At 38.2% G+C, this 27,411-nt stretch overlaps 1 protein-coding gene across 1 annotated transcript in view; it reads right to left on the reverse strand.

Annotated features, from left to right (window-relative positions):
- Positions 1-21,759: 21,759 nt before the first annotated feature.
- Positions 21,760-27,411, reverse strand: part of LOC114365682 (uncharacterized) — a 64,869-nt gene continuing 59,217 nt past the window's right edge. The window contains exons 3-4 of the mRNA XM_028322305.1: positions 24,206-24,280; positions 21,760-23,936 (exon numbers count right to left, since the gene is read on the reverse strand). Coding sequence (XP_028178106.1) covers positions 22,938-23,936; positions 24,206-24,280 — 1,074 coding nt within the window. The 3' untranslated portion in view covers positions 21,760-22,937. The remainder of the gene's footprint in view (positions 23,937-24,205; positions 24,281-27,411) is intronic.

The raw sequence follows: 27,411 nt of genomic DNA on the forward strand, positions 1-27,411 counted from the left end.
GCTCTCTTTCTTATACCAACACGCTCTGCTGAGCTGTGTGGGTGTGTAATTTTGATAAAAAACGAGCTTCTGATTGTACTTCCGATAGTCTGCGGCTGGTGGTGTAACAATTTTGTGGTTTTATAGCTATAAATCTTGTAAGTTGGTGGTGAAAGTACTTTTTTCAATTGAAGTAACTTAAAAATTTATTTTCTACATTAAATGAATGATTTCATGTTTATGAAAGCATTTATATTTTGATTATTGTTCATTCATCCCACTGACTTACTTCCCACGACAGTTTAAAAGGTTATGCCTGTTTTTGGATCACAATTGTGAAAAACAGCTTTGATTAAAACTTCATACGCGTACTCGTAAAAATAGAACTTTTAAAAGTAAAGAAGTCCATTAAAAGTTTGCTGTCTAATAATCGTATTATGTTGTATGTGTGTAAATAAATTAGATAGATCCAAACAACACACATAATTGTACATTACTTTTATTTGGTTTAACTCAATGGCTTTTTTCTTAATTTTATTCTTGTTCCTTTTCTATGAAGTCTTGAAGTTATAATGTCGACTCACGCCATTCCAGTTTTATGAAAAAAAAATTGTGACCTAAAATACAACTATGTTAAATTAATTTAGCAACAGCCTGCGCTTAGTGTCCTATCTAAAATGCATAAAATGGAAATAGGAAGCATTAGCATTCACACTAATGATTGCGAAAGCACGAACATTTAACTAAAATACCTCTTTACATTAACATTAGGGTTATATGCATCCGGGATGCTAGCCGCGGCGCAAGTAGATAGCCTCTCGGCCATCATTAGAAAGCGCATCGCGTCCCTACTGCAGCGAGTACGGGGCAGCGCCAACAGCCTCCTGATGGCGGTCGCGGCGAGACTGGACGCAGACAGTGCTATTATGCAACACTGGACTCGCGTCCATCTCGTCAAAGACACTAAAATTAATTATAATAATTTTAATAATAATAATGTCTTTAATAATAATAATTAATAATAATTTCTATTATTTAATTAATTAATACTAACATAGTTTTAAGCTTACATTGTTACTAACACTATAATATGGACCCTGGTTCGAAATAAACATATTTTATTTTATTTTATTTTATTTATTTTATACGAATGTTGCACAACCATAACCTGGCTTGAACTAGAAACAGCATTCAGAAATGAATGTCATCAAAATATGAATGCACGGAAATGCACCGCTAACTTCTCAGCTTTTTGGGCAACTCATAAAATACGAAGAGATGAAAGCTTTCATTAGAGCTTACAATTAAGCTCTTGTGCTCAGCTGGGGTAAGGCACAGTAGGAATTGATGCGGTAGGATAACTGAGCTTCCTTGGGCTTATGATCTACAACAGTAGGAATCAGGGTATGTTTCTTTGTTGTCCTAGAAGGAACTAATATCAGAAACATGTCTAATTTCACTACTGCGACTACTGTGTAACTATAACTAAGATTTAGTTTAGTAATTATAATTATCTACCAATAGTACTGTGAGCATACGATTGATTTTAGTGGATGGGTACCTGCTCTATACTTGGCTAATGACGTAAAGGGAATCATAACCAGCTGTTGTTTCCACGTATAGCCTTTTCTCAAAGCTAAATAAAGATTGCTATTTTTAGATATATCTAAAGTATACCACCTCTAAAAATCTATGCTCAGTTTAATTATATATCCTTCACAACACGCATACCCCGAGCTATTTCAATAAAAACAGTGACTTACTTGACTTAAGGTCCTATGTCCCCTAGATGGAACAGAGGGCGCAACAGTCCTCCATCGCGTTCGGTCTTGAGCTTCGCGTTTGATCTCGCTCCAGATCTTGCCGATTTTCTTCGCCTCGTCTGCTACAGTGCGCCGCCAAGTGTAGTGCCAATTATTCACTATCAAGCAGATCACTTATCACTGTTGTAAGTAAAAGCTAAAGACCCTACGTATTCTTCTTCCTTTACGGCAAAGCCCACATCTCGCCTGACCCCGATCCGGCCAAACTATTCGGAATTCGCCTGAAACGAAATAGTGCCTAGTATTGGAGTGGACCAATAAATAAACGAGAGCCATATTAAGATTTTTCATTTTTGGTGCTGGAAGTTGATTTTTGAACACTGACGACATTTGGAATTAGAACTGCAGTAGTTCTTTATTTCTGAATCAGTGGAAAAAGCATCTACCAAAATAGACTTTCTGAATTCATGACGTATCAGAATACGGAATGCGTTTATGAAGAAACTCTACAAGTGCACAGACTTCTGTGGTAGGAGAAGGAAGTAAACCTTTAGTTAAGCTACTATTCGCATCACGCCTCAATGACCTTGCACAGTTCCGATTAAGCGCTGCTTCTTCTCAGCACTGGTCCATTTATTGTCCCGAAGCAGTGGTAGGGTTAATACTGGGACGTTCGTTCGTTCGTTTTAGCCAGATGACGTCCACTGCTGGACAAAGGCCTCCCCCAAGGTTTTCCACAATGACAGTCCTGTGCTTCCCACATCCAGGCTCCTCCCGCGACCTTTACCAGATCGTCGGTCCACCTAGTAGGAGGCCTACCCACGCTACGTCTTCCAGCCCGTGGTCGCTACTAAGACGGGAAAAAGTGCTTTTTAAAAGCTTATTTGCAAAAATAAATGAGTTTTAACTGTGCTGCCGCTGTCAAGAACCCACTCACCATAAGTAAGTGGTTCCCAAGCTGTATAAATTAGATCACTTTTTAAGTAGCCGCCATCTAATCAGATGATCTCTGATTATAAGGCGCGACTCGAATGCCTCCACTTGATTCGATTAAAGTTTTATTGTGGATTAGAGTACACGTCAATCAGGCTAATAAGCAATTCAAATTTGTTAATCTAGGAGGGAGGACGGCCATACATTTGCATTGCGATGGGCTCTGTAGTGAGTCAGCATTAAACTGATGCATTTTGTATCTGTGTCAACGTGGGGTAATTGAATAGGCTAGCTTTGTTATAAACTGAGTGTAGCGTTGAATGTTCATTTGGATTTTGCATCGATTTCAGAGTTGAAATTTTGGTTGTAACCTTAATTTAATGTTAATATCACAAAACAGGTTCTAGGTGTGTATAAGTTAGAGAACAAAGCTCAAAACTTAATTCAAGTTCAAGCTTTTATAATCAGTTGCATTTCATCCTATCCTATTTAGACCAAATCTGTGACAAAGATTGAATTGAGCTGATCAGGGGAGCCTATTAAGCCGTTATCACTCTTTGATTGCAGATCCTAAGATTTAGTTAATATTTTTCATTAAGTGGCAAAGAAATCTTTAGATGAAAATTTATAACGTTGCTGTTTCGAATCAACCTATAAGGAACAGAACAGAAATCCAAGGTATTTTATAATACATCTAAGAATATCGGAGTAAAAGAGCATTGATAGTCTTCACACGTCACATTTTGTTCTCAAACGGTGCGCTTACCTCCATACTAAGATCGATGGGGGCGTAAACTGTGACGTCACACAAGTGCTGTTTACGTAAAACATTTTTCGCTTTTACCGTCTGTTTAGGTATGTTATATGTTTTGATTTTAAAAGAATGTAGCGCTAACTCTGTGACCAATCAACTTTGTCAGTAGCATAAACAATATATTTAAGTAAGTTACACTACTTACTTGTATTTGTTGTGTACGTTTCGTTAATCGAGTATTTTCAGGCAAGTGGGTGATTAACCCGCTGTACCCTAGTCCGGTGGTGGGTCTGCCACCTCAGAGCTTCTGGACTCGCTCGGTTTTTTCCTGGTATTCTCCCTAGTGATGAGATTCTGTTTTCAGATGCCGAATACTCGCCTTTTGCCTTGCATCTGAGGACTGTTGTGGACACCCTTTGCCTCATCTAGGGGATATAAGACCGTAAATCAAGTCGCTACTTTAATTTCAATCATAACCCAGCATTAGTTTATCTTTAAAAAATACTTAAGTAGGTGCATAATATTCATAGAAAGTCATATTTATTATAAAAAGCATACTATTAATTCGTAAATAGTTAAAATTCTGCAACATTTTCTTGAACGGCCTGTACATCAATTTCAATAATCACCCCGACTAGTCTAAGCCCGCGGGTAGACTCACATCTTTCGATGTAACATCCAACCTCCGGGAACTGTGTATAGCCCCGAGATATACACTATATCACACGAGAAACTTACTATCAGTAAAAGTAGAATAATATACCTTCATGCGACAATACTAGTAAAGAATTAATTGGTACCATAGTATAGTTACCTAGTTACTACACATAATACTAAGGTGACTGAAGCCCGTTTTCACCATCAATACCTAATTTTAAGTGACCCCTATGATAACAAAATTCATGAGTTATGTGTTACAATAGGGGTCACTTAAAAATTTGGGATTGATTTTGAAAACGGGCATAAGTTTCTTCCGCCACCTCAGCCCCATCCGATAATGTTGTCTCGAGATGGTGGTAGGGCAAGCCTTATTGGGACTTGTAAATACCCTGAAAAGAGGCTACATACTAATAAAAATAATTTTAAAATAAAAATGAATGTACCCCTACCCTATCAATAAAAAGTTACACCCGGAATGAACACTGGATTAAAATGACATTTCCATACTAAATGACAATTTAAACCAGAGTTAATTCAACTAGGGTGTAACTTTTATTAATAAAGGGGTTTGAGTAATTAGCACAAACATTAAAAAATCATGAATATTGAAAAATATTTTTATACAGCAGTGGTTCGCTTTAAAACTCTTTTCCAGTAAGTGCGAGCTTGAAAACGTAAAATTTATTACTCTTCCAAGTGTATACCTACAGAACAGGGTACGTTAATGAAATATTTAAAAAGCCGTATATTTTTTCATCAGCAACTCATCCTTCCACTTTAGTACGGCCATAAAAAAGTATGAAACAAAAGTGGGTCACGATACATCGCTGGCGAAAAGGTTACAAAAAATATAATGGGCAATGTTTGTTATATTTTAACGGCCAAACATTGTATGTTATTTGTTGGTGCTGATGTTATGGCTGTTATCTGTGGAACTTAAATGCGTTTGTTGTTATACGGGATAACGACATCAGTTCGAGGGACATTCAGTTTCAGTATTCAGAAGAAATACGCCCGCAATCACGAACGATGCTTGCATAAGTGAAGCAGCAAATCGATCGCACAGCGTTAGAATAGAGCTCTGTGATTGGTTCGTGTGTCACCCTGTGCATCCACGCGCACTGTGAGACCTCATAGTAATGTTTGTAAATACGGGCGATAGTGATTATGTATTATGCATTTGAGGTATTGATAATACGGCCTTGGTTATGGAATGAAACCCTTTCCTCTGTAGCTTTGTGTGGCCGTCACTTAAACCCAACTAGTCAATAGTGAATAATTCTAGGATATTATAAACTGTTTAGAAACCCGTCAGTGGCAAGGAAATTGATCAGATGAATGTACAGTGTGAAGTGGACTAGGTACTTGGTTTTCAAAATTGCAAATACATGACTGAAAGTATATTCTATCTTTAGCCTAGGCGCATACCACCGATTTTAGTTGGCTGATAGTTGGATCGGGCTGTTAGTCAGTATGGAGATGTATGAATGTGCGCGCATTACACCGATTTGGTATCGGCCGATTCTTCATACAAATTAAAATCGGGCCCAACTATCGGCCAACTAAAAGTCGGTGGTCTGCGCCTAGGCTTAGAAAGACTAGTTACATAAAAAGGTTTAGAGACTATCAGCAATCACAACCAAAACTGTAAACGGAGTAAGCAAATCTCACGTACATTTCTCTCGCCAACCAGTTGCTAGATGCTATCAATAATTGGCATATCTATGAACAGGGTGCGCGGGATCATTTAATTTTCTTAATAATTTTCTATCGGTGCGCGCCTCAGGCGAGGAGCGCGCTGGCCGTTGTATTTTACTTTTTAGTTATACTGTATAATCAATCTCTGTACGGTTACTTAGGCCTAGATGCAGTAAATGGGGCGACGGCAGATGAAAATAAGACGGAATGGTTTGTGCTGCAGTGGGTTTTCAATCTAACTCATACAAAACCATGACAAAAAACTGCAGCGTCATTTGACGCAGGTATCGCTGGGTTGCGAAAAAAAGCCTTACCTTATCTTTTGATGAGCTGAGACAAAGCAAGAGAGTTAATGAAACGCTGGTTACGATCACTTAACTGGACCAGAAAAATCACAGAACCTTTAAAATGATAAAATGATCTAGAGACCATGCGACACTTTGACCAACATGTGAAACTATTAGAAGCATATTCGCATAAAGTAAAATGACTTTAACCACCATTACCATAGCAACTTCTTAACCAAAAGTACTTACGTGTTTTAGGCTGAGTTGCACCACCTAACTTTGACCGTAACTATAATGATAACCAGTGTATATTGCATAGAGTTTGACAGCTTTTTGACGTTTGTTAAAATCAAAGCAAGATGGTGCAACCCAGCCTTAGTCATTTCCCTTGCAAACCGAAATTATGGCAATACACTACCTACTCGTATACTGTCAAAGCTACGAACAATACAAGTAAGACTATGACTGTCTAATTTGATATAGGCTTGGAGTTTGTTTGTTCTTCACAATATCGCAGCATCTGCTTTTAGTTATACTGTGCCAGTAATCTGAATCGGTTGCGGGCAGTGCCAGTGATTTATAGAGGTGGCCAACGTCCTCAGAAGCCTCGTCTCAGTGAGGCAATTTCGCAACCGACTGACTCCCAGCACTAGTTAACTTATAACGGAATGAAATGTAAGTACGTAATGGTATACTATGTAAAAGAAATGGGCTTTGAGATGAGCAAACTGAAAGGGGCGACTATTGTGACAATCAATTAAGAACGAAAAAGTTTTATGGTCAAATTAAATAAGTTATTAATGAAAAAATGATGAATGAATGAGGAGATCCGTAAACGAACTAAAGTCGCTGACATAGCCCGACGGATCAGCAAGCTGAAGTGGCAGTGGGCTGGGCACATAGTACGCAGAACTAACGGCCGATGGGGCAGCAAGGTTCTGGAATGGAGGCCACGTACCAGAAAACGCAGCGTGGGACGTCCACCCACAAGGTGGACCGATGACCTGATAAAGGTAGCGGGAAGGCGCTGGATGCAGGCCGCTACCAACCGTGCGATGTGGAAGTCATTGGGGGAGGCCTATGTTCAGCAGTGGACGTCCTGTGGCTGAAATGATGATGATGATGATGAATGAAAAAATTAAAAATAAGAGACTAAGATTGAACATTAACTTCAGACATCAGGGTGTAATATCCAATGATAGGTGCTTTTAAACTAAAATATTTAGTTATAAAGAAAACTAGTATTACATAATTTGATGTCAATTTAATAGGTATTAAATTATTTATTATTTAATAAGTTGAAATTTAATCAAACATAGACAAGTAGGAAAATTGTACGCAATTTTACTGAAGCAAGTTGACCGTATCTAAAATAATGATATCTCAAATTAATATCACAAAAATTTTCACTAAAAACATGCTTTGATCATGAAAAACATTCCATCCTCGTGAAAATTAATTAGCATTCTCATAAACTTCGCCAAAATATTTTTCCAAAAATACCCAGAATCGGTATGTTTAAGGAAAACAAAGTAAACGTAGAAGGTTGTAATAATTTACAAGAAAATGGCTATCATCCGAAGATAGACGCAATTTTGCCGGACACAAACGAGATTATAATGGGTGATACGGACTAACGCGATCCTGTGGGAACTGCGACGAATAATGACAAATTACTGCGCTCAAATTACAATGGGGAGAACAACATTGGACAATTACAGGTGTAGTCACATGTCTTGCTAGCAATATCCAACCTTCATACGAGATATGAGATTATAGTGAGAACAAAGCAAAAGTAATTAGAAATTCTATTCAATATTATCTATAGAGAAAAAAAAATACGCCTAACTTATTCAATTGTTATATTATCTTTACATAAAAAGACTTAGTAATGTAACCAAAGCCATGTGGTGAAGTCAGAGTAGAATACATTTGTACACTCTTCCCGCGGGTGTCGTAAGAGGCCAAGCCAATACACCAAGTCTTAATTCATCATTTTCTATTGTCGTCGTCATGACGTTGCCTACTTGAAGGACTGCGTATCTTTATCTCATTTGTGTAATATTTTCCCATGAAATAAAAAACATAAATGATTTCAATCAAGCACCTCGTTATTACTCCATAATGTAAGCTATCAAATGACACCAAATCGAATCAGACGTAAACACTGTGCGAACACCAGTATCTGATCTGGTATAGGAAGATAGGTCACGTAGGCAATAAGGCTCCATCGCTGTCGCAAAAACACGCAGGACTGCAAGTCGATTCCTGTAAGGGTGCGCGAACTCTGAGATACAGAGAATAATAGTCCATATGTAGCAAGCTTTTGAATGTCCATTAAAGATCGTTTCATCCACGAAGACGCGCCCCACCAATTTTAGGTCGAGAGAAGCACGGGGCGCGGGGAGTTTGTATTTAATTGTAGTGTGCGTGTGCACTCATGGATAATTTAGCGTGTACCTATCGATAACACTCAAATATTAGCGGAAGAATGGTGGGGCGGGTCTTCGTGGATGAAACGATCTATACGTATGGTGAACTAGCATTCAGCAACCTAAGGTGACGCTAAGAGAAAGCAGGCTTTCGAAATAATACTGTATCAGTTTCAATGTTCGTTGCATTCATTTTTTGTATTATTGGATATTCAATACATAGGCAGTGCAGGGCCGGTTGTTGTGGAAATCCTGGGGAATGCCTTTGTCCAGAAACGGGCATAATTTGGCTGAAATGAACGAACTAACTGTATTATTGGACACTCAGTAGATATCTTTTCGAATTTTTGTCTCAGCTTACGCGCACCCTAAAGCTTTGGATGTATGGATTTGCTGGTGCCAATGTTTGTTCCAAAGTTGGAGGAAAGTTCTTTTAACTTGGGGGTGTGGGTGGTAGCGTTTGTCTATTTTTCTTCATGAGAATTCACAGGTGCTTTGCGTACATTATTGTAGAAGATAGCTTGCCGGCGGCGGTATATCTTTTGGAAACGTGTATGATAACAAGATAAGAAAAATAATTGGTTAAATTAAACGCAAATAATCTTCGTCGCATTTGATTTACGAATAATGAAATTCAGTCCATAGTGATTTTTTGGAACCATACATAAGCATTGTTCAGATATTTTGTCATCTTTCATTTGCTGTCCATGAATATGCTTTTGTATTTTTATCAACGTATTGAAATCCCGTTCAAAAAACCCTAAAGGCCAAAATTCTTAAAATTGTTATATTCTTTTCATCCTTTTATTAGTACCCTTGTCGGATGTTTGATGCAGTCGGAGTGAACCAAACGTTGGCCGCCAACGTGACGTGACTGCGCGCGGCGCACGCGCAGCGCAAGCTAAGTGGAGTTTAGTAAATTGTATGTTGATTACAACGTGATACAGGCTTCATTGCTGCTTAGGGTTCCTTTGGTTTCATTGTGATTGTCTCCAGAAAGTCTTCTTTAGGAGATGTGTCCCTATTCCTCTTTTGCTTTAAGGCTGATTTTGATCAAGTAATCTGATTTACTTTAGGTTAAATTCTAAAAAATTACGCACCATTTCCTTCGTGATCAGCTAGGACTTCATTAAAGGATTAAAATGGATTACGAACTACCTTTTCCCCTGTCGCATTACCCATCGAAAAATTTTAATATTAAAGAGTCCAAATGCATAAAATTACTGTTTACACATACACATTCAGTTTTGCGCAAAAATTCTGTAAAATCAAAACTATTTCCATTAAAATTTAGATGTTATCACTTGGGTATCTTAAGACGAACTTAAGATAAATAATCATTTTTGCCTGCAGACCCATCTTTTTCTTTGTCCGATGCACACTTCGCTGCGTTTTTACAATGTTCGCTATCTGGTGGATCGGATTTTTGCTGTCGGATCTTGAATAGAAGCTGTTTTGCTGTCGGGACAACGCTGACGCACTTTAAAGAGGTAATTACAAAGTAGGATTACACTTGAATACACAGTAAAATGTATGAGCTTGGATATTTTAGTAACTACTAATGTAAGCTGTCTTAGAACCAAAGTACACGATGCGATGGCGGAGCGGTGTCGCTGCGTCGTCTTACATAGAAAAATCTGTGTAGAGTTCTTTGGGGGAGGCTTGCATACAGAAATGAACTGCCATTGGCTATTATGATCCTGAATCTATATAAAAATGAAACCCGTTTTCCGTTGTCACGACATAACATGAAAACGGCTTGACCGATTTGGCTGATTTTTTTTTGTAGTTTTCTAATACTCTGTACAAGGTTTTTACGGAAAAAAATATAAAGAAAATCTCTACGCTAAGGCGGTACGAAGTTCGCCGGGTCAGCTAGTTATAAATAAAAGAAAAGTATTGTATATTGTAAAAACACCAATCCATAATATGTTGTCTGAATAAACTATTTGAATTTGAATTATTCAGAGATGATGCGGCAATAGTCAAACGGTGAAGGTGTCGGACTGGCCGACTCGAGATCCGAACCCCGCCATCGCTGGACTATTGTTGTAGCACAAGCATATTTAGCTTAGTACGACAGGTTAACGGGATTATTAGTAATACAAATTACTAAAAAAAAGCTGATGAGCTCCAACAGTTTGCTATTGACATTCCTTCGCCCAACATGCCACGCGGTCATAGTTCATACGTCGCCACACCCGACTCCGGCGCAGCCCCGCCCACCAATTGATACCGGTTCCGGTAATGAGCGCCAGGTGGCAGCACTGTAGACAGTGGCCTAATTGAGGAACGGTGGATTTTTGTTGATTAGCGATGTAGGTATTGATGATGATACTGTGATGTTTGAAAATGTATTTCAATATGCTTTTAATCTTTATTTATTAGCTATGTTAAATATTAAATGTTCTGGTAATGACCGCCAGGTGGCGGCAGTGTAGACAGTGGCTTAATTAGGGGCTTACTTAATTAATGTCAAACAAAGTAATCAGGCATAACAAAACCCTTATTTTTTTTAAATTTAGTTGTCTACACTACCTTATATTTACTAAAGTAATTGTTAGAGTAGAAGACAATTATCAAATTAACTAATAGTCAAACAAGTAAGTTATTTATTTACAAACCCTTGTCCTATACCAAAATTGTACCGATTGGTTACAGTGTTTGTTTAAACTATTAACAGTCTACAAACAGCTTCAGCAGTTTGTTGAACAACACGAAACAGGCATTGTAAATGTCAATTAGATTAATTCAATTCCATTAATATTCACTTCCTACCCACATCCACCTCTACAATTATTGTAGACAAATATTTACTTGTACAGAGAAATGTTTAGGCCGGGCGAGAACGCGTGTTAGAGCAGAGACTACATACATAATAACCCGCTCGAGGGTCCGGCAACTGTATATTATATCTTCAGTGCTTCGCCATCACCGTAACATTGATCCCCAAAAATTGCCAAAGGGCAAGAGGAGAGTACGCACCACGGTACAATCCTGTAACACACATTTCGCACAACGACAAATAACCCATATGGGTTCATACCTGTACCGACATTTTAATGATTTAAACCCGATTTTTAACATGAATCGCAAGCAGTTGAAATCATTTATGACCACAGCCCTGCTGGGGCTTGATCATACCGCAACGGAACAACTGCTAATAATCCAAAAATAATAACCTTGAGCAGTGACATCGCTTGCTAGACCGCTTACATATAGCACCCACACACACAAACACACTCACACACATAATCACCAACATAAACCTCAAAAATTATTTAGTATTAATTATTTAGCTAATAGTTACAAGTAATCAGTAGGTATGTAATATAATTAAGATTTTATGCAGAGCCCATAGTAGTATTAGAGGTGGAGGGTTGGCAACCTGAGATACAGGATCTTTCCTAGTTCAGGTGTCAACCCGCCATAATCGGTAAAATGTTCCTTTTAATCAGTCATAAGTACCTTATTTGTAGGATTATGGTGAGAATAAAGATATTTTATTATTATTATTTTATTATTACTGCACACCTGGCAGCTGTGACGTCATATTGACGCTCTGGTACGGACGGGGCGAACGCGGTGAGGTGTGCTTGCGGGGGAGAGTCGCGTTCTAGCAAGAGGTGCGCAGCTAACTCGATCAAGTTGCACTTGTAGTCTCTTTCAGAGACGTTGAGAAATAAGATCCCTACTGACAGAACTGCGCATTGTTTTCTCAGTAAAGCAAAACATGCTTCAGTGAATACAGAGATGATTTTTTTCATTCAAGACAAGCTAGGTATTTGACCGCAATCGCACCTGGTGTTAAGTGAGATGTAGTCTAGGATGGTACATATCTGCCCTGTAAGTGCCTATTCACTCTCGCCTTGAAAACTTAAAACTATTTAATGAAAGTATTCATGTAATTAATTTATTTCAGGTATTCTGAAAGATTTTCACAATAAAAGTAAACATTTTGAAAAAAAATTACACGAGTGCCTTAGGAAGAAAATACTGTTATTACTTATCTCGGAATAACTAATTTTACACGTTTACTACCGTAGTTTCCAGAATTACCTATTCAGAGGAAAGAAAAGCTGGTGATACGCAGCATTTCACAATAATTATCTCCCTTTCTTGAGAATATTATGAACTATCCGTACCTTTAAGTTACCAACCCGTACACAACATAGGTGATTCAAGCGAAGATTACCAGAAAGGAACTTCAAAGCAACAACGTTTGCGAATCCGATTAACACTAACATTGTACCAACCTGTTCTAGTTAAGCCTTAGATTTCGATCTCCGTGCTCGGGCGGCCTTCTCGCCTACGCGCCGACAGCCGGTCATTAGCTGGGCTGCGCCTGCGTCGGCTCGAGGGCTCTCATGTTAAGGCGAAGATTTCGTAGCGAACTTTTCTATCAACGGTGGTTAATTTTAGGATGAGAAATTACCATTTATTTTTGAGACTATTTGCTACTGTGTATGGCCATATGTGATTTAACAGTTAAGTCACTATTTGCGATAACGACAATCTCTGCATAGATTTTCATACTTTTACTTGTTGATTGAGAGCGGTTCGAAATCGCAGTGATAAGCTATACTAATAAGCGACGCATCGGACGATATGTGGTAACGGTCCCTGTGCTATGGTAGAGCTTTGTTGGGAACTTGGGATACTACACGTGTTTTGAAAAGGGTTGGTCATTAATAAAGAATGTGAATTGGATACTTCTCAAGATAATGGAACACTTTCATTATACTCTTTTGATGGTCACAAGTGGCTAATTTGACATCCCAAAATCCAAAAGAAAAGCTTAATGATAAGTACCTTTTTATCATGAGCACCGTTAAACTGTGCCTTAACACTGCGCGGATGGAACTGTCTCTAGTAGATCTGAAGCTTCAACTGAGTAATCATGGGGCTCACTAATCACTTAGGCTGGAGCATGGGGCTGGGGATAAGTCAGGTCAATTGAAATAGAATGATTTCAAGGGTTAAAACAAAGACTGTATGACTGCGACTTGGAAGGCTAACGCCCGTATCCACAAACATTACTATGAGGTCTCACAGTGCGCGTAGACGCACAGGGTGATACACGAACCAATCACAGAGCTTTATTCAACGCTGTACTTTCGATTTGCTCCTTCACTTAAGCAAGCATCGTTTGTGAATACGGGCGTAATCTTCCAGCATGATAAAGTGATAAAGAATTGGGGTCACTATAGTATAGCACTTAACTCATAGCCCTCATTAATTCAATAGTCCATCAACTCAAGGGGATTAACAAAACATAGCTTGTAAGCTACGTTGTGTTGGATCTCTCTCTCTTTTCACGTTTGGTAGCAGACTGTATCCATTAGCAGTCTGCAACTAAACGCCCTTGGAGCTCAGAACTTTCGAAGTTCAATAAAAACTGTGAGCACATTATTAGGTACTTTAACCAAAATCGAAAAAGTGCCGAAAACAAAAAAAAAAAAAAACTCAGTGCCTGAGGTATGGCCACGGGATGGGTGACATTGACAAATTATGACGTGACAGAGCATGCACATCTGAAGGATCACTGAAGTTTGACCGTCACAAAAAACACTCTCACGTGCCACACTCAAACCTCAGGAATTATCCTCCTCTATCATCCTCATACCTTAAGAACTGACTCAATTAAGCGCTGGACCTTAGCTTGCATTGAGAAGTTCCATTTCGAGCAATGTACAGACACATCAGACTATACATTTCTGTTGGAATTTAGCACTTATTGCAACTACTTAAGACACCACAGTAGGTAGCTTGATGTGCAGTCGTCTCTATTGACTGAGGCAGGCTAATAATGATGAGAAAAAATCATCGTCGTCACGGTCTAGTAAGACTGACATTAAATTTAATCTTTTATATCCAGCAGTACATGTATGAATTTCACGTTGTCACAAATAAATCCGTAGCTCACTTCCTTAGATCAAAAACACTACGTAATTTTCAGCAATACCACAGAAAACTTATAAAAAATACATTTATTTATTTATTTAATGAGCACCATAATAAGCTAACAGAAAACCCAAAGTTCTTACATATTAAGTCACCACATATAAATGTTTGGAATGGAAAGTAAGGGTTGCCCACGGTTATTTTTTATCTTTTCCATCGTCCCTTAAACATTTAATGTAGTTATTGTCTCTTTATAGATTAACTACAACCACTTCATGCCAATATTGCTGAACAAATAGAGATACCCGTGTCTTTCTATTTTAGTTAGAGAGATATTTATACTTCTATACTAATATTATAAATGCGAAAGTAACTCGGTCTGTCTGTCTGTCTGTCTGTCTCACTTTCACGCCTAAACCACTGATCCGATTTTGATGTTTGGCAGGGAGATAGTTTGAGTCCCGGGAAAGGACATAGGATAGTTTTTATTCCGGTTTTTGAAACAGGGACGCGCGCGATAAAGTTTTTCCGTGACAGACAAAATTCCGCGCGGGCGAAGCCGCGGGCGGAAAGCTAGCTAGCACAACTTTATTTGCCTACAAACTTGTTTTTGCTGTACCCATATCACTGTTCATCCGACTTGTTTCCACAACATTTTCTTTACCCCAAGAGATGGATGTTTTAAAAAAAGGCCAGCCGTCAGTACTACTGCTAGTGCGTAAAGCTCTCGCGTTGATACGTCCACGATAAGCTTCCTCCGGGCGCCGCTTGACACTGCTCACCTCGGTAATTGCGTAACGTTCTGCGCAGAACGTTGGTTATTATACAACCGCGGTCGCCGCGCATCCACCGTAATGAATGTGTGTAATCAACCATTTGATACGCAAGGAATAGGTTACGGTTAATGTGCTGTTTGCTTGGACGTTTTTTAGTTGTAGGTGAAGCTTTTGCAGATAATATTTACGCATCGTTCTTTTGATTGTACATAATAATGTTCTTTTCTGTCTTCTCATTAAATAGGTTGAAGGTCTTTAAAGGAAATTGCTGAAAATTGTTTTATTAGTCATTAATAGATACTTCAATATTTGTTACCTAGTTGTCGACTTTTGTAACAATGATGACATACAGTGCATTCTTCATGTTTGTCATGTTCATTTTGAACTACAGAATGTCGTCTAGCAGTGTTTGAAAGAGTTGATCTTTTATCTTTTTAATGACTAGCCATATGAGCCAATAAAGTTTTTATAAATCTATTAACATCATTTCATTTTTACTCTTGAATTTATATTTGTTATTTATCTTGACACTTTGAGCTTAACTCAGATTATTAGAGTTAATTCTATTCCACAGATAAAATCCACTCTTCTGCAGTATATGAGCCATAGCTCTCGATTGTATCGGAGCCGTAAGAGATTGTTGTCTTCGCGGTCGTTAACAAGAAAGACTGTCCTACACATTTGCTTTGCATCTGCCATTTAGATAGCAGGGACTTAAAATAGGCAGATCGACGAGTTGTAAGGCCGTGGTTTTTGGCCAGCGGTGAGAAGTTACAAGTGTATTGTATATTGATAAATCGCAAGTCACAAGTGAGACAGACCCAGTTCACGTTTTGGAACTTGTTAACTGTATCTATTGGTGTGCAATCACACTAAATTACATAGACTGAAAGTGATATTGTACGAGTGTATCATGAATAAACTTCGACATTGAGAATTATCCTTGAGGGAGACAGGGAGGCCTTTTTCAAAAAGTGGATATTCTTTGAATGTAACGATATAAATAAACATACAAAATCCACGACTCCGGTTATAAATGTACGGTTCATTATACTAACATTTACTGGTCCTAAGGCAGGATTCGAATCCGCATCTACGGCTGGTTTTGTACCTACTTTACTCTTGTTTATCTTATAGTTTATGTCATTGGTTGGTAGCATGTAGCTTATTAAACTTCATTTTAACCTAGTGACGTTACTTCCCGCTACATTCACCAGATCATCCAACGTGAAAACCCTTCCCTCATCCTCGTGCAAAACCTCCCCGCTTTTTACACCACCTCATCCTCCATCCACATTACTTTATCAGTTCTCGTATAGCAGAGGCTTGTAATCGGGGGATAATCCCAATCATAGGATATGGAGAAATATTATGGGACTGAATTCCGTATTTCCAATACTTGTTATCGGTTTGAAGCGGTTTATAAGTCGTTCGTGAAGTGAAGGCCAATTAGATATAGAGCGAAGCAACTGGCTGTTTGCACGACTGTAGAATCAATTTGAAAATATTTCCTTCTATATCTTTAAAAGGATAAAAATAAAAGCAGAGCTGTAAAGTTGTTACGGTTATGGTTTGTAAATAAGGTCTGACCTCGTATAGAACAAGTTTAAGAAAATACAAATATAAGGCTATTGTTTTTACAATTTTGTAGACTACTTATAAGATAGATCTATCTCGATCCGGGGCCTTAGATATTTTGTATACCGCTTTAAGACTTCAAATTGGTTTGTCTGAAAATTGAATTCAATTATTACGCTTCCTCCATGTTTCGGAGTACAAGTTCAGCCGTATAGTTAATTGAGCCATGTTTGACTTGAAGATTGCGTTATGTCATAGGTGTCCCAAGTTTCAAAAGTTTATACAATTATTGTATTCTCTCCAGACAATCGATGATCCACAAAATATTATTTTTATTAACATCATCATTGTCGTCATTTTAGCCATTGGACGTTCACTGCTGAACATAGGCATCCCGCAATGACTTTATCATAGGTATTTTCCCGTAATATAATATCGGCAATATAGTTAAAATTATGTCAAAGAATTCCACCGTAGCCGATATCAAAAACATTTCATTACCAAACGCACAGAAACCGAAAAAAAAACGGTATCGGACCTCCGGCACATAAGGAATAAGTAATGTTCTCAAGTTCTACAATAAATCTTAAAAGAATGCTTTGGCTGCTCCCAAAAGGATACTCGTAGAAGCGTTCACCTTCTATTTTCCCGTTATTTATGAGCCTATGCTTTACACTGGGCCGTAATGCAGGAATGCTGAGAAGACCTTTTTGGATTAGGTATGATCTGGTGGAAAAAGTGATTAGCCGTGTGGTGACGGCAGAGTAGAATACATTTGTCACCAACCCCTACTCTTCCCGCGGGTGTCGTAAGAGGCGACTTAGGGACTACACATCAAACAGAGAATGGGCAGCAGCGCTCTCTGAAAAACATCAATCTTTTAAACTGCGATCTCCAACCCGCCTGCCAAGCGTGGAGATTATGGCAAAACCCTCCACTATAGTGGAGGAGGCTCATAGTCCAGCAGTGGACTGTAAAGGGCTGTTGATGATGATGATGATGATGATCTGGTGGAAAAAGTAAACTGTAATATGAACTATGTGCAACTTGTACAAGGCAGTAATTTGAAGTATGTACAATGGGGATGTTGCCTGGGTCAAAAAGCAAGAGTTTTAATTAGTCCGTCAGTTAACTTATAAAAAAATACTCTACACGTATTTTTCACTTTTTCAAACTAATGAAAATTTTAAGAGATAAAGCGCCCCAAAGTTCATAAGAAGAGGCCCGTGACGTCAACGCTTCCTTAAAAATGCCGCACGTTGTGACGTCGTGCGCAACTTCAACGCACCATAACTATATAATTATTTGTTAGATTGACAAATAAAAATATATGTGTCCAATATTTTTTGATATTAAACATTACGGACTAAAAAAATTTTTTAGGCAACTAGCCTATTGTACAAGGATGTGACTACAACATACAAGACATACCTACAAGAAGGTATCCATAAGATTTTAAACTTTCCCGTTCCATTTCAACTAAAATTAATAAACTCATAATAAACATCGCGTTAAGATCCGTGTCTTACTATTTGAGAAGGTATCTAGTTGGTGGGATAAGGACGTGTATGGTGTAAGTTAATTAGGGAAAGAAATAATGAGTTAATTTCGTTTTTCGGTTACATCGTGTTATGATAAGGATGCCAGCTGTTCATTATATGTTCGCTTTACATAATTAGCATTGGTGTTGAATGTTTTACCTACCTTATTAATAAAGTTATTAAAGGTTGTGGAAAAGTGGAGCAATAACACAATTCATTCTTCTTCTTCTTCTTTTTCATTTGAAGCTCGTTCGTTTCAGTCAAATGACGTCCATGAATGACTTCGCGATATGCTCACGTCCGAAATACCGCAGTGTCTTAAGACAAAAGTCTTTGACCAGTGTGTGCTGCCAGTGATTGTTTATGGATCTGAAACGTGGTCGCTTACCATTTGAAGCTCTCATCAATTTATATTTTATTTTCAACTAAACGTATGATTTTGTCGTTCGAGCTCAAAAAGGGCCGACGGTACTTACTGCACCTCCCGTCACTGTGGGTTCACACTAGAACCGCGGGCCAAGAATAAAATGGGTAACTAAAATAAATGGCTGTATGTTACCATAATCATAGATTCCCAAACAAATGTACCGGCTTTTTTTCCTAATGAAAACTAATGTCCCGTATTCTGTGCCAGTTTGTAGGCCTAATTGTATATTTATTACCTTTTTTTCATCCGCGGATGAAAGAAGACTTTTCGGCTATCTCTACCACTTTGCTGGGCTCATAAATAATACAGTGTAGATGTTAATATTAACTAAAGAAAATGAAGTTATCAATAGTAATGATCTGAATTAAAACATTGAGGACAAAATTGGCCCGGTGTCAGATATGGCTCTATTAGATTAACAACATAACGTGCCCTCTGTGGTACAGAATTTTAATTAGCTTTATCAGGCTGATTCAAGCTTACGTACTTTCCAAAATGTGAAAAAATACACAAAGCATCTAATTCTTTATTACACTAGCGGCCGCCCGCGACTTCGTACGCGTGGATCCCGTTTTACCCCCTTAGGGGTGGAGTTTCGTAAAATCCTTTTTAGTGGATGCCTACGTCATAACATCTACCTGCATGCCAAATTTTAGCCCGATCCGTCCAGTGGTTTTGGCTGTGCGTTGATAGATCACTATGTCAGTCAGTGTTTATTATTATTGGTAATCAATATCAGAAGCTTAACGGGAGTCTTTCTCTAAAATGCATATCCACCATAGCGCCTGTTGGCAAACAACTACAGAAATATCTGATGAAAAAAGCCTACCTAATACCATTCCTATTCATAGCTAAGACAGTAACTCAGAAAGATAAGGGAGGTATCGTTTAGAGAATACAGTGTGCCTACCATGAGTTTACGTTAGGTGAGCTCGCTAGCGAATACGTCAAAAAATTCTATGAAGATTTTATTTTTTGAAAGTAGCCACTAGGGGCGCTGCACAATATGTCATACATTTAAATGTCATTTTTTTACGCAGTCGCTAGCGAGCACACCTAACGTAAACTCATGGTAGGCACACTGATATGTAGGATGTTAATAGTCCTGTACTGTCTTTTACATAATGTTGATTGCCCTAAGGACACTTGTGGTACGCACTATGCATACTGAGCAAGAAACATATTAACATTAGTTGGTGAATATGCAAAGGCGTAATATTACCATATGGCTAACATTAAAATCGAAAATACATTATTGGGAAATAGCGAATATCGAGTTGTTGGTATTAAAGAGTGCATTTAATGTACGCGCAAACGTAGGTACTTACAAATTTTGCTTTGGAGATAACATCGAATGTGTAAAACGAGGTTGTGCAAACATAATTGGCGATATACATAGTAAATGAATGGCGCAAAATGAATTTTTCATAGAAGCGATGTGGCTACTCCTTGCTATTTAAACACACCGTAAATTCAACCATCCAAGTGGGGCATTTTACTTTTTAGTGCTCTTCGTGGGAGGCAGTGGTCTGACTACGGCTGATGATGATTATGATGATTATGATGATGATGATGAAACGTATGAGTTATGTATTCTGTGGTATGAGTTTCAATCGAGTTTTGAATGTCATGTAAGTAATATTTGGATAATGAGGGCACACCTCATTATAAAATGACACAGAGTAAGTATAATAACACATAAATTCATGCGGTTAGTCTAAATATTGAATTTACTCGCCTGCCTCAAAAATAGGTCCGAATCTGTGAATAAGCTCGACTTTCGAGCATTGTTCAGACAGCGAGCCTAAAAGCTTACAAAGCAGATTAAAAAACAAAACGTTAATCCATACCATTTCAAAAACGAACACAAAAACGCATATCTAATCTCAGTGAGTTATACGACCCCATGATCGTAGTCATGGCTTGACTTGCCTTCGTCCATTTACAAGTCATTTACATTAAGATACCACATTTGCATCTTGGAATGACCTTCTCATAACCATCACGTTGGCTCCCAACTTGGCGATTAACTTAATGGATTCCTCAATTTAATGAAACCCAAACTTGGTAATTGGCTTTTAAAGAGATAGGACAGAATTTACGATGACTTCAGGTTTTTTGGACGCTCCAGTGGACTTTAAAGTTTTATTAAAATTCTTGACGGGACAAACAGAAGGCTCGTTTGTTTTAAAGGTTACTTCTATCGGTTTTATTCGTTTGTTTTTGAGGAGTGATTCTGCTACCTTTAATAGAACAACTTTCCTTATGACTGACCACCGTCGACGAATCGTATCGCTTGTTATGGTTTGGACAGCTTAAGTAAGTTTGTTAATACTTCATAGTTTTATCTAGACTTGTTCTCAATTTTGAAAGCCGTTATGTTAATAATCATTTAATAGCTTTTTTCCAATGAGTAGCTGAATTTTACCTTACGTATTATATGATTTGTGTTATAACTTTTAGGTAATCCTAATTCGATATTGTCTTAAATTTTATTACCTTGGCACAACTGGATTTTCTTAATGTCTCATAATGTTTTGCTTATAAGTTTTACCTGTTTCCTACTAGTTCCTATACTCCGAACATAGGACCTTTGTACTGAGTCATCGAATATTTGAATGACTGTACCATATCTACTTTTTCTATGTCCATTATTTTGAGCCCCGACGACAAAAATCGAAGCGGGGTCTCCACGTTTTCTGACGCTTAAATCTTTTTGTTTGATCAGGCATTTGTTGACAACAAATTCGTTGACGTTAATCCCCAGACAATGGCTCAGTTTAATCCCAATGACGGCTGGCGAGTGTCCTTTTTGAGTTAATGCTAAAACGTCGGGTTAATATTTGTTTAAAAGATCTAAAAGGAATTAATACTACGCAGTTCGAGCGTGCAACCCACAGGAGGTCCTCTGAGGCACGTCTATTTTCATCTAATGGAATAAAAACATTTCTCTTTATCTATTGTTACAAGATAACTGTAAAATAACTTTTGTTAAATGTCAAAGGAATCCCAAAATGAAAATTCAAGTTAATTTGGCAGACATATTTATTTATATTCGTTAAAGTTCAGCGCCATTTATAGCAAGTAATATTATTTACAAATTCGAGTGAAGGTACAAAATAAATCACGAAAATAAATAATTTTAACACCTAACTTACGCTACGCAGATTTTGGTTCAAAAACAAAAACTAAATTATCTTTTGTCCGAGCGCAAAATCGTTTTGGCCTTCTCACTCTTTTCTCTACGGAAAATACTTACGATATTTAGTTAAGTACGCTGGTTTTAAGGCCTAACATCGATTTTTAAACAAATATGACTACAACTCGATTCATAACATGTAATTACAATGAATATACTAAGAAACTGGAATCTATCGATTCTGGCTTTTTATAATCATCACGTTTTACACACTTCAAAATATTATCACTTTAACTCGAGAATCAGAGATATTTGTATTGACGTCCAAGAAAAATATACTTCCTCTGTATTTTTACAATAAACGCTTCAAATATTTACAAATAGATACATTATATTTATTGCTGAAGAAGACATCGTAGAGTTCACTAGAGTGAGTAATTTCTTCGACAAAACCTATTAATAGTAAAATATATCTAACAACTATATTAACTAAACAGTAATAAGGACTAGTTGTAAAAATAGTTCTAGTAAATATTTATAACGATAAGTCTATAAAACATGATTCCGTACAGAGATTTTCTAACAAAAACACAAAGAGAATCCACACACAATTCGACGTTACACATATTATTATATCCATTATGTACAAGCAGTATATAAACCAATTTTTATAATTAGAAAATTATGTTTTCACTATCTGCTCTTAACATATGTACATTACTATATTTTCTGGTGTTAACCTTACTGTGTTTTCATAAATACATTAGAATATTTTTCTCAATTTACATTTTCCCTAAAACTACATACAAAAAATTCACAATAGGTGTTTTATTACAGCGGCATATTTCACAGTGAGTTCAAAGTTTATTACAACTGAATAACACTAAACACAAAAGTTAATTTCAGAGCTCGTATATTACGATCCTGTGTTCACTCTCACACGTCCGACCTATTTGTGTAACGCAAACTCCACTACAGTTTTGTTAACGCGATATAATTTCGTCCAAAATTTTGTTTAGGAACTGAAAGTGCGGTGTTCTATGGACAGCATGTCGAAACTATGACGTCACACAACCACATCACGCGTCGCCGTCTCGTTGGAAGGCGCTTCAGGGGCCAGGACTGGCTGGACGCAGTGTGCTGTTGGCACGAAATCCTCCACCAGCTTCCTCTTGAGCACTGATGATGATCCCACATACACATTGGTCCCTGGGAAGGTGCCTCGTCGTCTCCGCCTCCACACAATAGCAGCTAGCACCGCCAAGCCAAAAGCAATCATGGCTGATAGGAAACCTAAAACTAATTCAGAGTCAGGTGCTCGCTCTGGCATCCTTTCTCCTCGCATAGAGCTGACGAGGACGGACATGAGTCGGTCCCCCTCGCTGACTTGGACATCTTGTACGCTCTCAGTCGAGACGCGTTGAGCTCGACTCGTGTCAATGGTCATGGTCTCAGACCTCTCATTGTCAACACCTGGAGTGCGAGACACGAGCTCCACTTGTATATGGTAGATGGTATCAGGCCACAACGAGAGAGTCACTCTTGTAGAGTCAGTGAATAGATTACCCTTGAGTCCACCACCGTCGACTTCCCATGTCACTAAATAAACTCCTCTAGCTATTCTCGGTTCCCATGCGATTTCGCCGATGACGAGAACCTTTTGATGGATGAGTGAGATCTCTTTCAAAGTCCATTTGTGTTCGTCATGGTTAGAGGTGTTGGTGTCGTGAGCGACCCAGGTTTCGTCTGGGCTGTAGATGGTGACTAGTCCCTGTGGGTCTACCACTAAGACTCTGAGGAGTGCTCCTTCGTTGTTGGAAGGGACTCGTGTAGCGAGCAGTTGCGTTTGGATGATTTGTCGCCAAGGCCCTTCGGCTGCTCGTCGCATGACGACGTAGACGAGGGGCGCGGGGCGGGAGGCGGCACGCGGGGCAGGCGGCGGCCATCTTGCGAGGGCCCCGCTCACCCTCATCACCCCCTCGCCCTTCGTGTGGATGACGGGCTGCGTTTGCGACGCACGTGCTGCCTCCGAGTGGAATTCGCACGCGACTTTGCAACCGGGGAACTGCAAAGAAGGATTTAATTAGCTAAGTGAGGGGAATTAGGACGACAAAGGATTAACGTTAACGAATAGGTGACTTAAACTTTTGGCAGCCGGCAGTTTGGGACTAAACTGTAATGTTTTGTTTTTGTTTTCAGGTACTGCGACGGCATGGTCATTAGTATTCTAATGGTAAGTAGTTAATTTACAATATCTCAGGTAATGTAGCAATTTAAAGGAATAATTACTCAAAACACTGTATAAATTATACATGTTTTATCTTTTCTACTTACACAAATATCTTTCTCGTCACACACAGCGCCCCAAACTTGATAGTTCGACTGAAGCAGCTCGCAATTCTCCCAACACTGTAACAATACAAATTAGGTTAGTGACATCACAACTGAGTTTAATCTGGCAACATTCGCAAGGTTTATGTAGATGAAATCATTTTGTGGGGCTCTTTAGAGAATTGCTTTCATTATAATATTTCTCTTTTGAGCAGACTAAAGTTATTTATGAATTAATGAATTTTCATCTTTAAGCCAGTTGTAAACTAAAAACAGATTAGTGCTAAATACTTCAATGCGTTTACTGTAATTATCAACGAGTAAGTATCAGAACCTAGCTATAATTTAAAAACTTTACTAAAAGACACAAAGGAATGCATCCTAGTGACCTCAATACATCGAATGAAAATAAAATAAAGCTTCCAGCAAAGCACATATTAGTCCGTAGCTGATCGTCACAACTTGAACTTTGATTTATCGCAGCGTACGTCATTAGGAGCAAGCGGAGCGTCAGCTATACGTCAGTTTGACGCTGCATCTCAAAGAGCGGGCGGTTAAAATAAAAGTTTTTGTCAAATTAGTCAACTGTCGAATGAGCGTGGTTATGATCATTTGTCATCGCTGCCGGGTCGAGGCGTGCTTGGAAATGTGGCGGAGACTGGAAAGGACACTTTTAACGCATTGTAAATGTGAAATTAGAGTTTGACTCTATCTAAACCGTTGAAAGTTAAGTATTTACGGATCATAGACCCAGAATAAAATGCAATTGAGCTAACTTTGATTGCAAAAACGAATATTTAAAGAAGTGATAGAAACGAAGGAATCTCTAGGTAAGGTTTGTGCGAGAAATCCACCTTTTCTCTATTTGGTTTTATAAAATTTATTTATTTCGTTCGTTCGTTTCAGCCAAATGACTTTACCAGATCGTCGGTCCACCTAGTAGGAGGCCTGCCCACTTTTTATTTAAATCTTATAAATTATTTTATTTATTTAAATCTTGTAAATTGATAAATTTAATGAAATAAACTCTACTATTATGGTTAGTTACAAAAGTAGTAAGTACCTACAAACAGATGAATGAGTTAGTAACGATGATAGAATGAGGATTCCGTCAACTGGGACCGCAATTAACTGGGACCGCGGTCCCAGTCGCCGGGTGCGTAAAAATTAAATAATTTTCTTCCGGCGACTGGGACCACCCATGAATTTTAGTACTGTACCGATTTTGGATTGAATAATATTTTCTTTTAAGTTATCTATGAGTGGTCCCAGTCGCCGGAAGAAAAATATTATTTTTTTATGGATCCGGCGACTGGGACCGCGGTCCTAGTTAATTGCGGTCCCAGTCGCCGGAAGCCTCGATAGAATTAAATATTTTTCATCCAGTCAAAAAATATAAGCACCGTCATAACAACTTGTCCGCGCGAACGTCGCCGGAGAAAAACGTATTTATCAATTCAACGGTGTACCAATTATGGGTGAGTTATGGGCCAGATCTAGCCAAAATTCGAGTCGAACACAGCATTTGTCATTGGGAGCGCTCATTAGTTGGGTTGACGTTAACTTGACGCTCGCCTCGGCAAGCTTTCATAATTATAACTGCCGCCATAGGTTGGGGAGAACAGACAGCTCACTACGGACAAAACGTGGCGCCAAAAGTAAGTACAAGTAAGTTTTACGCACAAACTGACATCTATCACAGTAGCTTAAAGCTTATTCTGATAAAACCAAATGCTGGGTATGTGCCTTCAATAAATAAATAAATGTATAACCATAACCAAGCAAAAAAGGTATTTTTTGTGTACCCGATACACTAATACAGTTGTAACTACGAAACGAATTGTGAACAACTTCAAGGTTTGTTAGATTCGTAATTTATCTAAGAACACTTAACTGTGCTTTAAATAAAATAATTTAGTTGTGAAAATGAAATAGGTAACATTCTGATAAAAAACATGTTTGTGAACGGACTGGCTGTTCTACCTTTTGCATGGTTTAGTTGACTTGAGTAATTAATTACTTGTATTGACAATCGACTACTCGTAGATGGTGGCGCCTTTGAAGACGTATTTTCTTGATTCGAGCAATTTCCTCCAGCAAAGTGAAAATTATTTTTAGAATCAAACCTTTAGTTAGTCGTAATGTTCCCTTAGTAATATTCAAACTTGTCGATAGCACTGATGATTCTATTAGGTAGGTAATTGGAAAAATAATCAATTTAACAACTACAAAGGGCTGTTGAAAAAATGGTTTTTTAGTTTCTTGAAATTCAGATGCTCTAGGTACCTGCTAAATCATCAAAGAGATACTTAGGCTGAATTGCACCACCTTATTTTACCCGTAACTATGTATAACGCTAACCGGTGCTTTTTGTATGGAGTTTGGCAGATTTTTGACGTTTGTTAAAGGTAAAGTAAGATGGTGCAACCCTAGCCTTAGATAGATAACGGGACTATTCCCACCTCTCGTTCCCACCACTGCAACTCCTGTGTAGCCAGGATCTACAGCTTGACGGCCACAAAAACCCAACCAATGAAGGTCAAGTTTGTCCCGGGGGAAAGTTAAACTGTCATTGGACCTGCTACGAAATTAATCAGAAGAACATAGGAGGAGTTCGAAATTAAGCCTTAGATAGGTAGGTAAATAGTATTAATGTTAACAACATTACTGTGGCTGCAAGTGATTTGCTTGGGAATGAGTAGTGAAAATTACCCTGATTTTATCGACAAGCGATTTCAACAGCACTATTATTAAATTGCGGTAGCGGGTCTGTTTTATGACGTATTTGTTAGTAAAAATGAAAGTTTTTACGACTCCGTTGTTTATGCCGCATAAAGGAAGGCCTTCGGAATTACTTCCATTAACCAAACACTAAATCTGAATACAATTTAACATTTAATGCTTCGAACATAGCGAGCCTTAAGTGCTCATCGCGGGATTACTGCAAAAGTTGAGGAGGAGGCGTAAAATGTTATGGGAACATTCTGATTACGCAAGGCGGTGGGCAGACGAACTAAATAATTTAGGTCTAGATGGGATAGAGCTTCAAAACTAGTCAAGGTCGTGGGGAGCATGTAATCTGGTACCTAAACGGATTATACTGATGATAACATTGATTTGAAATTGGATCTATCACAAAAAGTCTAGTGTGTGAATGATTAAGACTTGGATCACTACTGAATGTAAGAAGAAAGAAAGAAAATACATTT

This window comes from Ostrinia furnacalis, unplaced genomic scaffold, assembly GCF_004193835.3.
Source record: "Ostrinia furnacalis isolate ACB-3 unplaced genomic scaffold, ASM419383v2 OfSCF7613, whole genome shotgun sequence".
NCBI classification, from domain to species: domain Eukaryota; kingdom Metazoa; phylum Arthropoda; class Insecta; order Lepidoptera; family Crambidae; genus Ostrinia; species Ostrinia furnacalis.